General features: G+C 39.3%; 2 protein-coding genes across 2 annotated transcripts in view; one reads left to right on the plus strand and one right to left on the minus strand.

Annotated features, from left to right (window-relative positions):
* The first annotated feature begins 2,889 nt into the window (after positions 1 to 2,889).
* On the plus strand, positions 2,890 to 15,388 carry RTRAF (RNA transcription, translation and transport factor). Its single transcript, XM_026698730.2, has 8 exons — positions 2,890 to 3,110; positions 5,323 to 5,450; positions 8,529 to 8,628; positions 9,298 to 9,384; positions 9,469 to 9,557; positions 12,162 to 12,230; positions 13,790 to 13,838; positions 15,033 to 15,388. The coding sequence occupies exons 1-8, from the start codon at positions 3,050 to 3,052 to the stop codon at positions 15,185 to 15,187; spliced, it is 738 nt and encodes a 245-aa protein (XP_026554515.1). The 5' UTR covers positions 2,890 to 3,049; the 3' UTR covers positions 15,188 to 15,388.
* A 261-nt stretch (positions 15,389 to 15,649) lies between these two features.
* NID2 (nidogen 2) overlaps positions 15,650 to 20,797 on the minus strand; it is a 58,198-nt gene continuing 53,050 nt past the window's right edge. The window contains 3 exon segments of the mRNA XM_026698729.2: positions 15,650 to 16,402; positions 17,692 to 17,804; positions 19,180 to 19,303. Coding sequence (XP_026554514.2) covers positions 16,392 to 16,402; positions 17,692 to 17,804; positions 19,180 to 19,303 — 248 coding nt within the window. The 3' untranslated portion in view covers positions 15,650 to 16,391.

Genomic DNA, 20,797 nt, shown 5'->3' on the forward strand with positions numbered 1-20,797 from the left:
CTCTGCCTCCTGAGTCCCAACTGATTGGCTGGGTCTTCTTTTGTTGCCCTGCACAGGAGAACGGAGCTGGAAAGCAGGTTAGTGGGGTGGGGAGGGAATGGGATTTTGCAGTAACCTTCCCCCAGGAGTGGGGTGGAGATGGAGATTTTACAGTGTCCTTCCCCAGCCACGCCCACCAAGCCACACCCACAGAATGGGTAGTAAAAAAAAATTTGAATCCCACCACTGCACAGCGGCCAGTCTTAGAAATGACATGGAAGAAACTGAAGTGGTGAGTAGCTTCTGCTTTTTAAAATCAACCATCAACAATAAAGAAATAAGCAGTCAAGAAATATGCCGCAGACTAGTGCTTGGTAGAGCAACCATTAAGGCCTTGGAAAAGATACTCAGATGCTATGATACAATTGTATCTACAAAGATCAGATTACTGTAGTACAAACCTTGTGACACTTTATGGAAGCAGAAGTTGGGTGTGGAAGAAGCAGGATAGAAAGAGTATTGACTCTTTTTGAAGTTTGATGTTGGGGAAGACTCCTGAGAAGAGCATGGACAGCCAAGGAAACAAACTGATGGATCATGAAACAAATCGATCCAGAATTCCATTCAAGACACAATGACTAAACTCAAATTATTCTAATTTGGGTACACTATGCAGAGACCCAGCTTTCTAAAAAAAGGCTCTAATGATGGGAAAGGTGGAAGGGAAAAGAAAATGCTGACCAGCAGTGAGATGGATGGACTTAATTATAGTAGCAACAGATACATCATTGGAAGATCTGAAGGGACAGGTTAAGCACAGATCATCATGAAGAAAATCTGTATATCAACATTAAAAAAAATAACCTGATTTAATAGCACATTAACTAGTATTTCATTTATTTGAATTTCTGCTGTAATACAGTCCTCTAATTCATTTTGTGTTGCTTTAAGTTCTTGGTATTTTTATTGTATGTTAACAGAACAACAAGTTGGAAGAGATCTTGGAAGTCTTCTAGCCCATTCCCATGCTCAGGCAGGAAACCCTATAATACCACTTCAGACAAAGTTGTTCAATCTCCTCTCAAAAACCTCCGGTGATGGAGCACCTACAACTCTGAAGCAAAGCGGTTCCACTGATTAATTGTTCTAACTTGTATTATCATATGAAATACATCTTTACCCACCATTTAGGTGGCCAGAATAGGAATAACGAACAAGTAATTTTGGTGAGAAATCAGATAACAAAATAATACTTCTGCTTATTTCAACAGTTGTAAAATACTTTTAGGGAAGGAGCGCACACATTTGAAAGTAAAATTCAGTGATTGAATTAGATAAGCACAGTATAAAAGTGAACCCTGCAATTAAGCCAGATAAGCATTAAAAAGAAAATACATTAACAGGTAGGGAAAAACATTCAGGGTATGTTTATGTGTGTGAGTTATTTTGCTTTTTACTTTGTTCTGTTTTGTTTAACTAACTGAAGGCCAAGAAACAAACTATGTTACAAAGGTTTTTAATTAATAGAATAGAATAGAATTCTTTATTGACCAAGTGTGATTGGACACACAAGGAATTTGTCTTGGTGCAAATGCTCTCAGTGTACATAAAAGAAAAGATACATTCGTCAAGAATCATAAGGTACACTTAGTGATAGTCATAGGGTACAGTAAGCAATCAACTCATACCAGGAAACAGTCAATATAAATAGTAAGAATACAAGCTGTAAAGTTAGTCATACAGTCACAAGTGGGAGGGGATGGGTGATAAGGAGTGATGAGAAGATTAATAGTAATAGTAGTGCAGACTTTGTAAATAGTTGGACAGTGTTGAGGGAATTATTTAGCAGAGTGTTGGCAGTTCGGGGAAAAACTGTCCTTGTGTCTAGTTGTTCTGGTGTGCAGGGCTCTATAGTGTTGTTTTGAGAGGAGTTGAAACAATTTACGTCAGGGATGTGAGGGATCTGTAAATATTTTCACAGCCTCTTTTGACTCGTGCAGTATACAGGTCTCGATGGAAGTCAGGTGGGTAGTAATTGTTTTTTCTGCAGTCCTAATTATTCTCTGAAGTCTGTGTGTGTCCTGTTGGGTTGAAGAACCAAACCAGACAGTTATTAGAGGTGCAGATGACAGACTCAATAATTCTTCTGTAGAACTGGATCAGCAGCTCCTTGGGCAGTTTGAGCTTTCGGAGTTGGTGCAGAAAGAACATTCTTTTGTTTTGGGATTCTGATCGTTTAACTTCTAAAAATTAGCCAAAGGAAACTTAACACAATGAAGTCACCTTGATCCTTAAAAGAAAATTGAGCGAGCAACAGGACCACCATAGAACTAATACACATACTTGTTCATTTTGGTACAACTGCCATCATTCTCCTGTATTATAACCTATTCTTAAATTTCTTAAACAATTCGTCCCCCGTGCAATTAACAAGTGTTTCTTTAAACTTGGCCACCTTTGAGACAAGTGGACTTCAATTCCCAGCATTCCCCAGCCAGCTTGCATTCTGGGAGCTGAAGTCCACTTGTCTTTAAAGTGGCCGAGAGTTTGAGAAACATTGCATTCATATTTCGGACACAAGGCACAAATAATCCATTGCTGGCGTTTTCGCTCCCGGCATCAATATTCTTTCCTGGGTTGGATTTCTTTTTTGCAAGAAAGGAGATGGGCTCTAATTTTTCTGATCTCAAAATTCTTTTAAGGACAATTCGGCCCGAAACAAAGACCGCCCTAAGAACGGAAACACGCGTTAACAATCCTAATTTTAAAAATCTCCCTTTTCTTCCTGTCCAAAGACTCGCCTTCTTTCTGAACTGGCGACTGCTGTTGTCATTCAAAACCGCTTCGCCAATCATGTTCGCCTTTTCTTCCCTCCCAGCGTATTAGTCCCGCTCACCAGCCGTGACGCGCGTCCTTGAAATATAGTGATTGGCTACGACCAACTCTCCCTCTCGTCGCGCAGGCGCTCTTTCTTTCTCAAGTCTCCTCTAGCCGCTTGTTGGTGATATAGAAGCGCTGCTTGATTCGACGTCGACTCGTCTCGAAAGACTCTCGCCTAGAGAGCAACGCCATGTTCCGGCGGAAACTGTCGGCTCTCGACTACCACAACCCAACTGGGTTCAACTGCCGAGGTGAGGGAAGCCGTTACCAATAGGCCGCAATGCGAACCCAAACGTCTCATTCATGGTTGCTGTTGGCATTTTGATACGCATGCGCGAAGCCCCCTTCGCTTTCTCTCAGATAAGAGAATGGTTGCGTTGACCACGCCCCTATGGCGCTTTTTTTTCTCCCTGTCCCCTCCCCTTAAAGCCGCTTCCCTCATGATGCCCTCCAGGTATATCCAACTACAGTTCCCATCACTCTTAGTTGAGCCAAGCCAAGGGTATTAGCTCATATGAAGAACGGCTGCAGGATTTGGGGTCTGGCTAGTCTAAAGAAAGAAGAATTAGGGGTGACGTGATATTAGTATTACGGTATTTGTGGGGCTGCCGCAAAGAAGAGGGGGTTAAATAATTCTCCAAAGCACTGGAGGGCTGGACAAGAAACAATGGTTTGAAGCTAATCAAAGAGAGAAGAAACCTGGAATTAAGGAGAAACTTCCTAACAGTGAGGACACTTAATCAGTGGAACAGCTTGCCTCCAGAAGCTGGAGTTTTTTAAGAGAAACTAGACAGCCACGTGTCTTAGATTGTATAGGTTGTCCTGCTTGAGCTGGACTAGAGGACCTTATTCTATTCTATTCTATTCTATTCTATTCTATTCTATTCTATTCTTGGTAATCAGCCATATTTGGAGAGTACCAGGTTAAGAAACGCTTCCTTAAGTGCTCACATTACCGAGAGTACAAAAGTTAGGTTTGCATGGAACATAAACATTTGGTATCTTGCCAGGGTACCAGCCCCTGGTGGAGTTGTTTCCCAAAAGGGGGTTGAAATTAATTACTATAAACCCTGTAGTGGCAGCTCCTGAAATTACAGTGAGCCCTCAGGGGAGCAATTCCACACTTTTCCTGCAACTTCTTATGACTTCCTGGAGATCAAAAGAGAAGGAACTCACACTTGGGAACTTATGACTAGAAAACTGGAGCCAAAGTTGAGCAGATAAAGTCTTCTCATTTCAGGCAAAATGGAGGTGGGAGAGAGGTTTGATTTTTTAATTTTTTTTTTGCTACTTGTGGTTATTTTAGAATGTCAAACAGGCGTTCACCCTTGGCAACCCCCCAATTCTCCAGCCAGGTTATCAGTACTGATTCAGTATAGGTTACCAACTCCATCTTTAAATAAAGTTATATAGAGGTAGGATTTAAAATTGTAAGCTACCTTATAGAACAATAATATATGACTATATTGTTAGTGTAGAGTAGAATAGAATATAGAATAGAATATTGAATTGAATTCTTGATTTGGCACACAAAGAATTTGTCCCTGGTGTATAAGCTTTCGGTGTACATACAAGCAATAAGTGATAAATCGTGATCGTTGTCATCGTAAAAATGCATTCATTATTTGCCGCCCACCTCACTGCAGTACTCCCCCATTAAGGGCCCTAGGCCAACTGGCAGAGCCAAGTCTTCAGGCTCTTAGGAAAGGTTAGGAGGGTGGGGCAGACCTCACTCAGGGGGGACAAGAAGTTCTAAAAGACTGGCGTTATGGCAGAGAAGGCTCTTCTGGACCCCACCAGCCAGAGTTCCTTGACCCACAGGATCTGCAGCGTGCCACACTCTGCCAGCATGGGGGAGGGGGGGGAGAGGGAATATCTCATTAGGGTGAGATGGTTCTTCAAGTAATCTGGACCCATATTATCCATGCAGGGCTTTATAAGTAATAACCATGCCTTGAATTGCACCCAAAACCAAATCAGCAGCCAGTGCAGTTCACAGAACAGCGAAAAATCTGTCCATGTCAAATTTTCACCAGTTGTAGCTTCCAATTGGTCTTCAGGAGTAGCTCCATTGCTGTAGTCCAAGCGTGACCAGGACTTCAATGACTGAGTGCACAGAATCCTGATCCAGGAAAGAAATACACTTGAGAGGTCAATGAAAATTGGAGTAGAATGCTGCATTGACTATTTACTATCTCTGAATAGTGCAAGAAACCATTGGGTTAGGCTGCAGTCATGTGATATTTGATTTACAAGAATTTAGTAGGTTTTTTCAGAATTGACCTAAAGATTGCTATTAATTATGGTATCTTCTAGGTCCAGGGTCTTTAAACTTGCCAAGTTTGAAGACCCATGTTCTAGGTACTAGAGAATTTAGTAAAATAATGCAAAGATTTTATGAGGACTTTTTATTTAAGGAAAAATATTTTTTATGATGTAACTTGTATTTATTTGTTATTGTAGATGAAACAGAATTCAGAAACTTTATTGTTTGGCTTGAAGACCAGAAAATCAGACACTATAAAATAGAAGACAGGGGGAACTTAAGAAATATCCATAATGCCACAGAATGGACAAAGTCCTTTGAAAAGGTAGTGTTATTTTTAAGTGCAATTTCTAAGCAAATGGATGGGATCATTACACACTAATTAAGTTAGACTATTAAGGACTAAAGTTGATACAAGCACAGAAAAGTAAAATTAAGGTATTTTCCCAGGCTATAGCATTTTTTTAACAGATAAAAGTTTGGACATACTAATTTGGTTTCTACAACTACATTGTCAGTTGCAATAGAGGTCTGCAACATGCTTAAAAAAAAACAAGAGTAGAATTTAGTGATAAAACCTATTTGCCCTGATACTGCTAGAGTAGTTACATACTTTTTGCTCAATATGTGATACATTATAAAATTTTCTTCCAACAATTGGTAGCCTTGCTGATTTTAAATTGGGATATTTTCATATTAAATTGGAGTATTTTCATATATTATCTTTCTGTTAATAGCCATGAGTGTTGAGAATATTTTCATATTTGGGAACAATGCATGTTTCTAAAATCCAGCAGAAATCCAGGAATCTTCTCTAAATAAATTTATAATGCTTGTGGCCTTAGAGAGAATGAAGGAAAAGTTTTAATAGAGCAGCTGATGTTAGTATACCATAAGTCAGAGCCATTGTACATTACTTTCTAGAAATCTTGAAAGAAAGAAACCCCCAATTTGCATTCATCAGTTACTCACAATTGCAGTTTTCTTCCTGTGTTCATACAATTCTCTTGTTATAGGAAGATATTTAATTTTGTGGTTTCACTTAACTTAAATCTTTGTTTATACTATAGGATAGATCAGTAAAAATTGTTTTCAGCATTAAGGCTAAAAAGGTCAACTTACAGAAATCATTACCTCTACAGAAGAAACCCAGTTTATATTTTTCTGCCATCCAATATTTCCTTTTAATCAGTCTTGGAAGTAGACCGCCAAAATAGTGGGTACACATTGTAAAAATCCATTGTGAAGTAAGAAATGTGTGAGAGGGATCAACTAAGAATTCACTGTGCTAACAAGTAATTTGGAGTTAGGATTGGGAAAGATTGAGGAGGCACAGCAGCAGAAAAAAATGTAGCAGAATTAGAATATAAACAACTGAGAGTTAAAAATAAGTATACTGCTTTGCTCCATGGCACTGTGAACATTTGAAACTGTTCAGGATCTTATTACCCAATGTTCATAGCTAATGAAAAGTTAGATGAAAGGAAAGAACTGGTCCTATTCATACAGCGATACTTTTAATATTATGATTGTGGCATAAATAAGATCACAAGGAAGTATTTTCCAAACTACACTGCTCAAAAAAATAAAGAGAACACAAAAACAAGACATCCTAGATCTGAATGAATGAAATATTCTTATTAAATACTTTGTTCATTACATAGTTGAATGTGCTGACAACAAAATCATACAAAAATCATCAATGGAAAGCAAATTTAGCAACCCATGGAGGTCTGGATTTGGAGTTACACTCAAAGTTAAAGTGGAAAAAAACACTACAGGCTGATCCAACTTTGATGTAATGTCCTTAAAACAAGTCAAAATGAGGCTCAGTAGTGTGTGTGGCCACCACATGCCTGTATGACCTCCCTACAACGCCTGAGCATGCTCCTGATGAGGTGGCGGATGGTCTCCTGAGGGATCTCCTCCCACACCTGGACTAAAGCATCCCCCAACTCCTGGACAGTCTGTGGTGCAATGTGGCGTTGGTGGATGGAGCTTAAGTCATGATGTCCCAGATGTGCTTAGTTGGATTCAGGCCTGGGGAATGGACGGGCCAGTCCATAGCATCAATGCCTTCGTCTTGCAGGAACTGCTGACACACTCCAGCCACATGAGGTCTAGCATTGTCGTGCATTAGGAGAAACCCAGGGCCAACCGCACCAGCATTTGGTCTCACAAGGGGTCTGAGGATCTCATCTCGGTACCTAATGGCAGTCAGGCCAGCTCTGGCAAACACATGGAGGGCTGTACGGCCCCCTAAAGAAATGCCCCCTAAAGAAATGCCCACACCATTACTGACCCACTGCCAAACCAGTCATGCTGGAGGATGTTGCAGGCAGCAGAACGTTCTCCACGGCGTCTCCAGACCCTGTCATGTCTGTCACATGTGCTCAGTGTGAACCTGCTTTCATCTGTGAAGAGCACAGGGCGCCAGTGGTGAATTTGCCAATCTTGCTGTTCTCTGGCAAATGCCAAATGTCCTGCACGGTGTTGGGCTGTAAGCCCCACCTGTGGATGTCGGGCCCTCATACCACCCTCATGGAGTCTGTTTCTGACTGTTTGAGCAGCCACATGCACATTTGTGGCCCGCTGGAGGTCATTTTGCAGGGCTCTGGCAGTGCTCCTCCTGTCCCTCCTTGCACAAAGGCGGAGGTAGCGGTCCTGATGCTGGGTTGTTACCCTCCTACGGCCTCCTCCACATCTCCTGATGTATTGGCCTGTCTCCTGGTAGCGCCTCCATGCTCTGGACACTACGCTGACAGACACAGCAAACCTCCTTGCCACAGCTGGCATTGATGTGCCATCCTGGATGAGCTGCACTACCTGAGCCACTTGTGTGGGTTGTAGACTGCGTCTCATGCTACCACTAGAGTGAAAGCACCACCAGCATTCAGAAGTGACCAAGCCATCAGCCAGAAAGCATAGGAACTGAGAAGTGGTCTGTGGTCACCACCTGCAGAACCACTCCTTTATTGGGGATGTCTTGCTAACTGCCTATGCTTTCCACCTGTTATCTATTCCATTTGCACAACAAGCATGTGAAATTGATTGGCAATCAGTGTTGCTACTTAAGTGGACAGTTTGATTTCACAGAAGTGTGATTGACTTGGAGTTACATTGTGTTGTTTAAGTGTTCCCTTTATTTTTTTGAGCAGTGTATTTCATAATAGCTGGAAGTAACCTTTATCTATCAATAGTAGATATTAACTGCTCTTGACACAAAAAGTGCTGAAATGTCTCAGACCAACAAGGGATTTTTTTCCTGGAAGATTCTTTAATGCTGAATTCATAATTCAGTGCTAGATGCCTGTTAAGCTGTTCACCCAAGTGAGATGTATAGCTTTTAAGATTTGTTGTTGTTAATTGAAATGTTTGATTTAAAATTGCTTTTTTTAAACAGTACCTTAAAGATGTGAATTGTCCCTTCACTATACAAGAACGGCAAGAAACCATTGATTGGCTTTTGGGATTGGCAGTTAGGCTTGAGTATGGCGACAATGGTATGCTGAACTTTTTAATCTTCTCTTGCCTAAAATGTGATATATTATTATTTCATTGAAAATTGCAGTCATATTTTTAAATCTGAGTAAGGAAGAGATTTGCAGTTAAGCTTCAATTAATTTCTTTATTTACACATACTCCAAGTTTAAGTACCTAAAAACTAGAAGCGTGTATAATTAAAATATATACTAGAGAAATCTTTGTTTCTACCTGGTAAATTCAAAGTTTGACTCCAGTATAGCAATAGCACTTAGACTTATATACCACTTTATAGTGCTTTACAGTGCTCTCTAAGCGGTTTACAGAGTCAGCATATTGCTCCCAACAATTTGGGTCCTCATTTTATCCACCTCAGAAGGATGGAAGGCTGAGTCAACCTTAAGCCTGGTGAGATTCGATCTGCCAAATTGCAGGCAATGTTGTTTGCTGTCACTGGACATGATAATAGATGCTATTTAGGATTCATTATTAGTAGCAATTAACAAGCATCTAAAATGAAATTTTTGAACAATGTAGACAGCTGCTGCTGTTATGCACATGCTGTTCTAAGGAATTAGAATAGTATAATGCTTATTTCCTTTGCTCTGAGGCTTTCTTTAATTTTGAGCTTGTTCTTTATATTGTGATTTATAGTTATACATTGAGTGAACTGGCTTTTCTTTTAACAGCTGACAAATATAAGGATCCTACACCAGAAGGGGCTAAAAATGCTGATAATGCAGCCAAAAATACAGAACCCTTGATAAACCTGGATGGTGAGTAAAGATGTGGCTTAATTTTTTCTTAGTGTGAAATATGCATTTTAAAAAACCCTGTATCAATGTCTCTTTTTTTTGCAGTGAATAATCCTGATTTTAAAGCTGGTGTGATGGCTTTGGCAAATCTTCTTCAGATCCAACGTCATGATGACTATTTGGTTATGCTTAAGGTTAGCTTATTAATGAATTATTCAACTAGCTTTAATTTAAATTCTTCTTTAAAAATGATTTGCGCAAACTTGCTGAATGTTCCATATCCATCACCTTTAGTGTGTATTTGATAGCCATGAAAAATTTGAGGTGGACAATGTAGTGTAAGAAAAAGACTCATAAGCGGTTGCCAACCGGTGGGCCGTGAGAAAATTTTGGTGGGCCGCAGAGAAATCTCACCCCCAGAGCATCCCCCCAAGGCAATTAATCCAGGCGGCGCAGAAACACAAGGCTGCGCCGGCCCCATGGCCCGCGGGAACCCTCCCTGCCCACTCACTCCTTACCTGGCAAACTTGCCTCCTAAATTGCTATTTTTCCTTTTTCCGACCATCAGGTGTTCTGTGCCAGGAGATTTAAATTAGCTAGGAAGCAGGAAATGGTTGGATTTCTTGCTTTCTAGCTTGTCTTTAGACCTTCGGCTCTGCTTTTAATCACAGCTGAACCTCCCTTAGGACTGAAGGTTCTATTATTCAGTGCAGACTCACGGCAAGCAAATTTGAGAGACTTGGCTAGCCGATGGCAGATAGATAGATCACTGAATGATTCTGTGAGCAATTCAATCTGCCTGCCTGCTTTGCTTGATTTGGGGTAAAAGTTTTTTTTTTTATAAAAAATTCAATATTTTTATAAATATTTATAATATTTACTTACAAGCCATGCCCAGCAGTCACATGACCACCAAGCCACACCCACAAATTAGGCCATGCTCATAGAACCAGTTAGTGGTCCCTGGGATTTAAAATTATGAGTTTGGTGGTCCCTGAGGTCCAAAAGGTTGATGACCCCTGGTCTAGATCACGGGTGTCAAACTCATGTCACATTGCCATCACGTTTTGTGACATTTTTCCCATTCATGAAGCTGGGGTGGGTATGGCCTGCATGTTTTGTATCCGGCCCATGGGCCGCCAGTTTGACACCCCGGTTTAGATGCTGCCTTGAAACCTAATACCCTTCTTCAGAAATATCTGCTGTTGAGGATGTGTATTTTTAGAAGTTTCTCCTTTTCCAGAATTTTTTCTTTTTAGTTGTTTTTCCTGTATTTAACATGTTTCAGTAACAGGGTGTTCATTTTTCACTTGACAGCTGTATCTAAGGCTGTATTCATACTGTTCTTCTTTACTCTTTTTTAATTCAGTTTTTTGGGGGGGAAACTTATGTCAAATATAGGACTACTTACATAACTACCAACTATAAGAGCAACTCAGTTGAAGAACAGTTTAAGAAGATTATCAATGATCTCTTCTTTAGAATGAAAAAACAAACAAATGCATCTAGAATCTAAGTAAATACACATGGTTTGAGTTTCAGGCCTAGAGTTGTGTGCTTTTGCCAATCCCTGCCTTGGATAAACTTATGCCTGGTGGTTGATTCATTTTGTTAATGATTTGATGATCACATGCAATATAAGTTTTGCACTGTTTTCAATAAAGAATGATGGGCCTTTGCAACATGGCCTCTTTGTTATGAAGGATACAAATTGTAGGACTTTGAAATACCTTTCACAGCTTCAATACTAGAGTGTTGACTTTTCTTATTCTACTAATATGTCTGTAATGATTCATCTATCTCTTTGGAATGAGGTAGATGTCAAGAGTATTAGCTAGTGAGCCCGCAGTATAACAGGCACAGTGATGATCAAAAGTAATAACTCCCAACTCATTCTTCTACAGTTGTTCAAACACTGTAGAGAAAGAGCAGGTAGAGAAACATTAAATATGTCCTTCTTAGATGTTTTTATACCTGTTTCCCTACAGCACGATAGAGTTCAAATATATATACTGTAGATGCAACTATATTTGTTCTTAAGCATGTGTTTACATTTGTTCAGTGGGACTTATTATCTTTCTCCACTATGCTTGTTCTACAATAGCAGTAGCACTTAGACTTATATATCACTTCACAGTGCTTTACAGCCTCTCTAAGTAGTTTATAGAGTCAGCATATTGCCCCCAACAATCAGGGTCCTCATTTTACCTACCTCAGAAGGCTGGAAGGCTGGAAGGCTGAGTCAACCTTGAGCTGCTGCAGCTGCCATGTTGCTTTCATACTCATACTGAGAAAACATGACTGCAGGTATATAAATTATGTCACTGGACATAATATATAGCACTTGGCTCCAAAAATGCATTTCTACATGAAGTCACATCTAACACTAAATGTTGAACTGCAATAAAAACAAACATCACCCCAAACAGAGAGCTGGAATCAAATGTGAATGTACACATTGCTGACAGTTTCCATTTGATCTTAGTATTTCCGCTTCTTTCATCCTTCCCGCTTTTGAATTCTAGTTCATAAACTGCTTGAAGTTAGAAACGATTATGTTTTTCTATGTAAAATGCTCCATAGCAGCAGTATGAAACTTACGTTGTCATGTGACATATCGTGACTTTTTCCCCTTTGGGGGCGTGGCCAGCACATGACGCATCCAGCCCATGGGCCGTGAGTTTGACACCCCTGCTCTATAGCAATATGTATAAGTGCAGTGCTGTATAATTTGTTGTATATGTTACACTAGCATTTATAAGCACACAAGTACATCTACTATTTTTCCTATTTCTCAGGCAATTCGCATTTTGGTTCAAGAACGCTTAAGTCAGGATGCTGTTGCAAAAGCAAATCAGTCAAAAGAGGTATTTTATATTTTAAATACAAGAAATTATGGTTTATTTCATATCTTTAAGCAGGATGCTGATAGCTGCAAATCCTAGGGCTGTATAAAGCTTTGGAGGAATGTTTTGATTCAACAAAGCATCCATTCATTTTTTTTCAATCCCCTTCCTCATTCTACCACAAAGCAAATCATGTCTCTTCTGAACGTAAGATATGTTGTATCTCATCAAGGTAAAGAACAGCTACCTTATACTAGCCCCTACTAAGTTCTTTTACAAGGATCAGTACAGGTTAAAACAGCAACAGTCCACACAAACATAGAAAAGCTACGGAGTAAAATACTTTTGCAGAGGTAGCCTTAAACACGAGTCTCCTTGTTTTAGAAAATGTCTAAGAAAAGATCCTTGAGGCTGGGTAGAACTGAAGTAATCTGTTTTAGCCATTCAGACATTTGCTTAAGTGTATAAATAAAAGATCCTACAAGACTGTTTAGCTACAATCTGATAACACAAGCATTTCCTAAAATAATATGTTCAGAAGCTTAGTAAGAGTTGAGATTTGTATTTATTAATGGAGAATGTGAAACTCCCCAAAATTGAAGTACAAAGATCAGAATGGGTCATATTTCTTTATTTTCTCAATCTGAGAGCAGCTGTTAATATAATAACTGGACATATAATTTGATGTTAAGTCCTTCCATTCTGTGTAGTGTCCACTCTGCTCTTAACATCTTTTGAATGTTTCCCTTTATCAACTTGTCGTGTTTAAGGATAACTCCAGAGTTGTGTTTAAGGATAATTCTTGCCCTTCTCCTAAGGATACTAGACAAATATTCCTCCTGGATCATAACAACACCCAGCATTATAAACTTGAATTGCCAAGTTAGCCAACAAGAATTTTATTTGCTGAATAAATGGTATCTGGTTTTAATCAGGAACATGTGAGTTTATTGTTTGTAATGCATAATTGTTACTTTATAATTTAACCTAGTTTTTGTCTGTTTAGCTTGTCAACATGGTCATAATCATTACCATTTCAGTGACAATCTATGATGAATTCTCAGTAGTTTCCTGTTTAGATATATTTTAAATCTGTAGATCTGTTTTTTACAAAGTACAAAAAGAAATGATTAGCTAAAAAAATGTTTGATACCCAAAGACCAAGTTATAGGAAAAATCATTTGGGCCATTGATCTACATGGATAATTTATATGTTTATTTAATTGAGTGATGAAAGCAAATTATTTGTGAGACAGCTTTTTTGTGGAACAATTTTTAAAATGTTTGTGTATTTTATTTTGAATTCTTTAACATCTGAAGCTGTTCTGCCCACAGTGTGTAGTTGGTATTGCTCAACTAAAGTTTTTGCAGGAAAATCCATACACATGATGATCCAAGCACTTGGTAATTAGGAATGTTCCTTTGAAAGACACAATTTAAGCACAGCAAATTACCTTCAGTCTAGATAATTACTGCAAAATCAGTAGGATGTGCCAGATTCAAATTACACAAAGTAATTTGTTTTCCACTTGTGCATAGCATTTTGTTTCAGTGATGAGTTTCCTGTCTCTTTCTTTAAGGGTTTGCCTGTCACCTTAGATAAACATATTCTTGGCTTTGACACTGGAGGTAAGTGATCCTCTCCTTGCTTTCTCTCAAAGCTTCTTCCTCAGGCTTTCTGGCCTGATCCCATTTACCATTTCATTTGTTCAGAACAATCCCTTCTTTTCTTCAAGAGTGTGCTTCTTTAACAGGATGAGTGTTCCTTATGTGCAGAGGAAAGCAGATTTTATTTTTAGGAAAATGTGCCAGCAAGATCAAGGAATATTTATTATGTCACAAACTATACCACATTTGTCTTTCAATTTACTGCAAACTATGTAGTTATTCTAATGACTAATATGCCATAATTTAGTCTGGCATTTCCCCATGAATTTTCATCATAATTATACTTTACTGGTTTGGGGGCGTGATGGCTCAGCGATTAAAGATGCTGAGCTTGTCAGCTGGCCGCCCAGGTTCAAGACCTGACATGACGGGGTGAGCTCCCATTCTTGCTTCAGCCCCTACCCACCCAGCAATCTGAAAGCATGCAAATGTGAGTAGATAAACAGGTACCACTTTGGTGGGAAGATAACAGTATCCCATGTGTCTTGGCATAATCATATAGTCATACTGGCCACATGTCTATGGAAGTGTTCTTGGACCATACTGGCTCCCTCAGCTAAAAACCAGAGGTGAGCATCACCCTCTAGAGGTGGACATGACTGGACAGGGGAAACTTTACCTTTTATACTTTACTGAGTACTGTCAGTAGGGATAAAATCAAGTAAAAACAAAGAATGTTAAAGATGAATTAAAATATTCAACAAAAGAGATTTGCTTTCAAGGCCATTTTAAACACAAAATTAAGCACCTCAACTTACTAGAAACTGCATTCCAAAGAATTGGTAATAATAAAGAAGGCAAGCCTATGGCAGCTGTAGGCAGACTGCAGGGACCTAATATATGTGTCATCACCATAAAATGAGGGACATTTCATATCCCCATGGCAGGGGTGGGAAATTGATGTGTTCTATGTAATCTTCAAGTCTTGTTTTTTTTCTATGACCTCACAGCATCAAATTTATCTCAAAACTCTAGCAAAATGAATCTCATTCCACAGGGTAGAAAATTAAATTGATACACTGTAAGTTTAAAACTTCTATAAAAGGATGCTTGTTCCAAAGGGTTGTAGAGGAATTGACTGAGGTCCATATTTTAGACCCACCACTTAAAGAGTTTTGAACTGAGCTGTTTCCTCTTTCTTACCTTCCTCTCCAGACGCTGTCCTCAATGAAGCCGCTCAGATCCTCCGACTATTGCACATAGAAGAGCTCCGTGAGTTACAGACCAAGATAAATGAAGCCATCGTAGCCGTTCAAGCGATTATTGCGGATCCAAAAACTGATCATAGACTTGGCAAAGTCGGGAGATGAACAAAATAAAAAAAAGCTTTTGGCTCTCCTGTTGCTGGCATGCAGTTTAGGGACTCCTCCAGATCTAGCATGCAATTCCAAAAGGATACAATTCCCATGTTTGGAAAGAAGCCAAGGCAACTGCCAGCACATCCACTAAATATTTTTCTTCACATAAATAAAGCTTGGGTTACACCTCCTGTACCGGGAAGTTGTCCAGTACAGCAATGGCCATTTTCTCATCTTTTAGAGTTTATTCATTCATAAGACATTGCATGTGTAGGTAGAGTTAGATGTTTCTATGTGGCTTTTTGGGGAAAGTGGGAGGTTGTGTGTGTGTGTGTGTGTGTTTTAACTAGATTGTGGTACAGTTCCTATCCTGTGAATCTAAAGTGTTATCTGCACATCCTCAGTTCTGTGGTTTACGATTAGGAAAAGTGTTCCTGGCAGGTTGTCAAATACAAAAACTGAAGTGGCCTCATGAAAAATTCAGCCTTTTTATTGGATTCATGTAATAGCCTATAAAAACATTAGCAGTTACTGTCAGATATTAACATACACGCAAACACACTTTTCTCTCATGCAGTCCCAGAATATGAAGAGTGGAAGGTAAATCTGAAACATTTCAGCATATTCTTACATAAATCTTAAAAAGTCATGCACCAAGTCGGAAGCAACAAGAGATGGCAGAATATTAAATTTTCTAAAATACCTTTAGCAATTTTGCCTGGCTCCTAAGAACAGGCAAAGAGACTAATTTTTTCCATTCTGTTCATGTAGTGTTTCCAGAAGTCATTCTAGACTGTTCCCTGTTTGAGTTAAGATGGTTTATTCCCCACCCTATTCCACTTTTTAAAAGTCTTCCCCCCCCCCCCCATAAAATAGTGATGGAGTAAGGCTATTTATATGGTCATATTTTTTTTACAATGTTGCTCCAATCACCAGAAGAATATATATCCCTGTCATAGCACCATTTCTTTTTGGCAATATATAAAATTGTTTTCATTGTGAAAAAAAATACAGTAGTAAAGATTTGAGGTATAACTTAAAAATACTAGATAATTTTGTTCTAAGTTAAACCACTTAATTCCCTCCAGTACATATTAACGGTCCTGATACAGCCAGAGGGGACTTTTGCATGGTGTGCAATAATGATAGGAAGTGGAACTCTTCTTCCAGCTGCCGTGGTGGAATTTATTTCCTCTCCTTCCCTCCACTTAATAGCTTATTTTCTTCCTGCAAACATAAATAAAAATAAAAGTGATTCTATAAGGGCTGCTGCCAGCTGACAGTGATGGATCGCATAGACAATGTGTGACCAGTAACTAATAGTGCAGTTCTTTCTCAAGTAAGAGTTTTGCCATTTCCTATTTGACCCATGACTTCCTTGTTGCAGAGACTGCAAAATGACTTGGGGTCTATTGGCACCAGCATCTCATCAAAGCTAGAAGGGAACAATTTGCTAGACTGGCTCTAAGAAGCGGTAGCAACAAGTGGCAAAAGAAGCCCAGGGACTCCATAAATGATAAAAGACCATAAATAGTCCTCAGTGTACAGCCACTCATTTATTGATTGAAATGTGTTTAAAATTGGGTTTAAAACTTGCCAACGGGTTCATATTTATGGCATTTGTGGGTCATGGGATCACCTTTTGTGACCTGACAAGTGAAGTCGATGGGGAAGCCAGATTCACTTAACTATTTTACTAACTTAACAACTGCAGAGATTCATTGAACCACTGTGGCAAGAAAGGTCATAAAATGGGACAGAATTCACTTAACAACTGTCTCGCTTAGCAATAGAAATTTTGGGCTCAATTGTGGTGGTAAGTTGAGGATTACCTGTATTCTTTCTCAGCTGACGTATCTCTCTTGGAGCAAGTCAGGATTGGCATAAAATCAGAAGAAAAATAGCAAGATTTGTGTTCTAATCACTCTTTTTTCCTGAAACCTGTCAGGTGAATTAGGGACTTAAGAGATTCAGAATACGTCTCCAGTTTTAAGTGTGCCTCCTATAAAATAATCAAGACACCTTCAAAACACTAAAATCGCTTTCTGACATGTATCTATGAATGTTCTCCTTTAGCTATGATTGTGCCAGATGTTTAAACAGTGCCAGGGTAAGAGGTTTGTTTTCACAGACAAAACTTTCAGACTTCCACCCTTTTCAATTGTATAGGTGCCATTTTCTCCATTACAAAGTAATCCTGGCCAGCCAAGGATCACAGGAATTAGAGCATCCTACAACCACATGGCTGTTTAGGAGGCGATTTTGATTACTCCATTCTTTCTAGACTGCAGGGCGGGAATGTCTATTACCAAGGCAACTAGGACATGGTTTTTGTATTCTATGGTAGCTCAAACTATTGCAGATCAGCAAGATAAATGCAGAGTTGTTTCCTATAATGCTAATGGCTCTGATGCACTCTCGAAAAGAAATTCCAGGAGCAAAGATATGGGGCCATTTGTCCTGCTTCCTCCCCTTAAATCCTGCCCCAACATTTACCGTTAATTCCTAATTTTTACCTCCTGGACAGTATGGATGAACTACGGTTATTCCATAGAGATGTGTCCGCTGATCTGGAAGATACTCGCCCGTAAAAGCACCATTGTCTTTGTTCACAGCTATAACACCATCCCTGTTGAAAGAAATTGAATAGAACATGAGGAATGTGTCAAAGCTAAATAGAGTCAGACCTGTTTAATATTTGCAGAGGACAGCATCAGGGATTCCAAGGGCAGGAGCCTAGTTTGGAAAGTCGGGGGGGAAAAAGCTAGATGAAGGCGAATAAATCACATTGTTGCCAAGAAATCTACATACCCTATCACCGTGATGGCGAACCTATGGCACACGTGCCACAGGTGGCACACAGAGCCATTTGTGTGGGCATGCAAGCCCCAAGCAAACTTACCTCACTGTGCATGCGTGTGCCTCCCAAATGATTTTCAGCCTTTTTTCTGCCTCCCAGAGGCTTGAGGGAAGCCTTTGCAGCCTTTGTAGGCCTGTTTGGTCACTTCCTGTATTTCCAGAAATACCAATAAGGGGGCAGCAGGGGGCAGATCGTGCACGCATGCACAGGGGGCATGAGGCCCCCCGCGTGCATTGCCTTCTGGGTGCTGGCACGCGAGGCAATTTTCGACACAGGAGCCCAAAAAGGTTAGCACCTATCAGGTCCCCAGGAAATCAATTTTTTACCAACTTGAATTGCATTAAAGAAACGTAGTTGCCCAAATCAGAACAAGTGGATTGCATCCAGATCTAAATCTAATCCTTTGCAGATTGCGAGACATTCTTAATTCTGAGGGACACTAATAAATGCAATAGTGTACACTTTCTTCCAACTTTGCCCCATAAGCAGAATTCCAATGTAGAAAGTATGAAGGTTTAATTGACATTTGGTTATCATTTCATGAGGTCTCTTTTTCTCATAGAACCAATAAGCAAAAGCATGGGGTCATTTGTTCTATCTCGTCCCCTACATTTTGCAGGTTTCTTGCCCCCAACCTGCATGATACCCAGGATCAGTGTCAGGGAAAACAATTTTTTTTCTCGGACCGGATGGGAGGAGGGATGGTTTCATGCACTATCTATATCCCACATATGAACAGATGACGTTTCGCTCACTTGCATGGCTTGACCACAGACCAGCACCAGTCTGCGAACCATATATATATATGGTTGATGATGGTTGATATGGTTGATTGATGAGGGCAGATGAGATTCTGCCGAAACGTTGCTACAACTTTAAAAGCACAACTATAATGACGTGGGAAATTTTGCAAATTTCTTTGGTACGGTTACCTCAATTCTCTTTCTCATGGCAGGACTACATTTTAAAGAACTGCTCCCCAAATATTTGCTATATAGACTTTCTTTGGAAAGCCAAATTTGTAAGTAATTTTTCTACTCTGAATATATTGGCCTCCTAAGTACGATATCACACATTTATTTAATGGAGTTGATTTCTAGATTTGTCTTTTAATTCAAACCTTTACACTTTGAGAAGATCCTACCTTCTCCAATCTGTATGATAGAAGTGATTGACATAGCCGACGATGCTGAAGGGATAGTTGAGATTATTCTGAATGACCCGCCGTCCTGTTCCGTTGGGTAGTACACACTCCAGCTTCTTGGTTCCTTTTCAAACGAAGAGACTTAGATTAGAAATCAAGTTCTGTCTCCATGTTTTTCTTGTTCAAATTAATAATTGCAACTGCATCATCTTGATTGTACAGTTAGATTTATTATATGTGATGTTGTTGTTAAGGAATCTCCAACGTGTCAAAAGACTTATCCCTACAGGAGAGGTCATTCAATGCATTTTTGTGCATTGATGCCATAGCAACCATATGAGATTGAGGGTTGGCAATTGTCACCAATATCATCCTTTCCTAGAAGATGTGGTAGGAAGCAATCCTTTTCTCACACAAACAGAATGCTCATTCCCCATTTCCCATATTAAAGGGCTGGTCTTACAATGGATACTGCCATCAATGATGATGACAGTATCTGTTGTAAGGCCAGCCCTTTACATGCTATATATTATTATGGTCTAGGAATCCCAAGAAGGTTTCTAGGGTTCTATTACTTTAATTAGAAAACCATCGTGGTGGGCAAGGGCTTTTTGGTACACTTTTGGCAAGCACTGCCTATTGTCCATGCAAAACAGTCTGATCTTTTCTGCTTTTCAGGGGAAAGTATAACCACCTTTAAACACTTATATAGGCAGATTCTTATCTGTTTTAATTATGATTTGCATCAGTATGGTCTTATCTGTTTTAATTAAGCAGCAGCATCAGTATGATTGCTGATGATTGAGTACATAATCCAGATCTCATTTTGAAGCGATTCCAAGTTATATAAATATAAATTAACAGAACTTTGACTCTTTAACCAAAGCATTGAAAATAATAGCAGAATAATGTGGATGTTCCTCTCAATTTCTGACGCCAATATAGAGGGGACTGGAATTTTTCAGTCAAACCATTATATGTGGGTTCACACAACGCATTACACTATGGTAAAATACATGATTACATTATGTATCAGGATTTGGATCCCAGCCATTGACTTGCAAATTTCTGAACTATTGAATTAAACATACAGTTGTTTGGGTCTTACAGTTGAGTAAACATATTCATTTTGTTAAAACAGATTTAGAACACCCCATTTCAGCTCAGTTAAAAGTTATTTCTTTTAAAAAGGCGAAGTGTAAATCTGGGTTCTTCAATCTAACTACAGGATGATTTTGGTGATGATAATTCTTACAAACTAGGAAATGTAAACAGATCTGTGCATATGATACTATGTTAATCTCTAAATACCTTAGGTAAAAAATGGAACATGGGAGATGCAATTGTTTTGACTAGGGATGTCCAATTGCCTTAAGAAATTTCCCATCTAGCATTTCACACATGCACATTCTCTCCAGTATTTAGTCTCAAGCCCAGTTTTTATTCTGGACCTTAGCTCAGCTTCATTCTCCTGTACAAACTAAAACATTAAGCAAAGAGCTCCTTGCATCTTGTCATCCCGAAGAACCCAAGTCCTTCACTCCGAAAACAAGGAAGGATTCTTACACACAAAGTCTGAAAGAGAAAAGCCCTCCAAAGCTCCTTTTTTGTCTGTACA

This window comes from Pseudonaja textilis, chromosome 1 (assembly GCF_049901715.1).
Source record: "Pseudonaja textilis isolate UNSWEBS1 chromosome 1, rPseTex1.2, whole genome shotgun sequence".
NCBI lineage: Eukaryota > Metazoa > Chordata > Lepidosauria > Squamata > Elapidae > Pseudonaja > Pseudonaja textilis.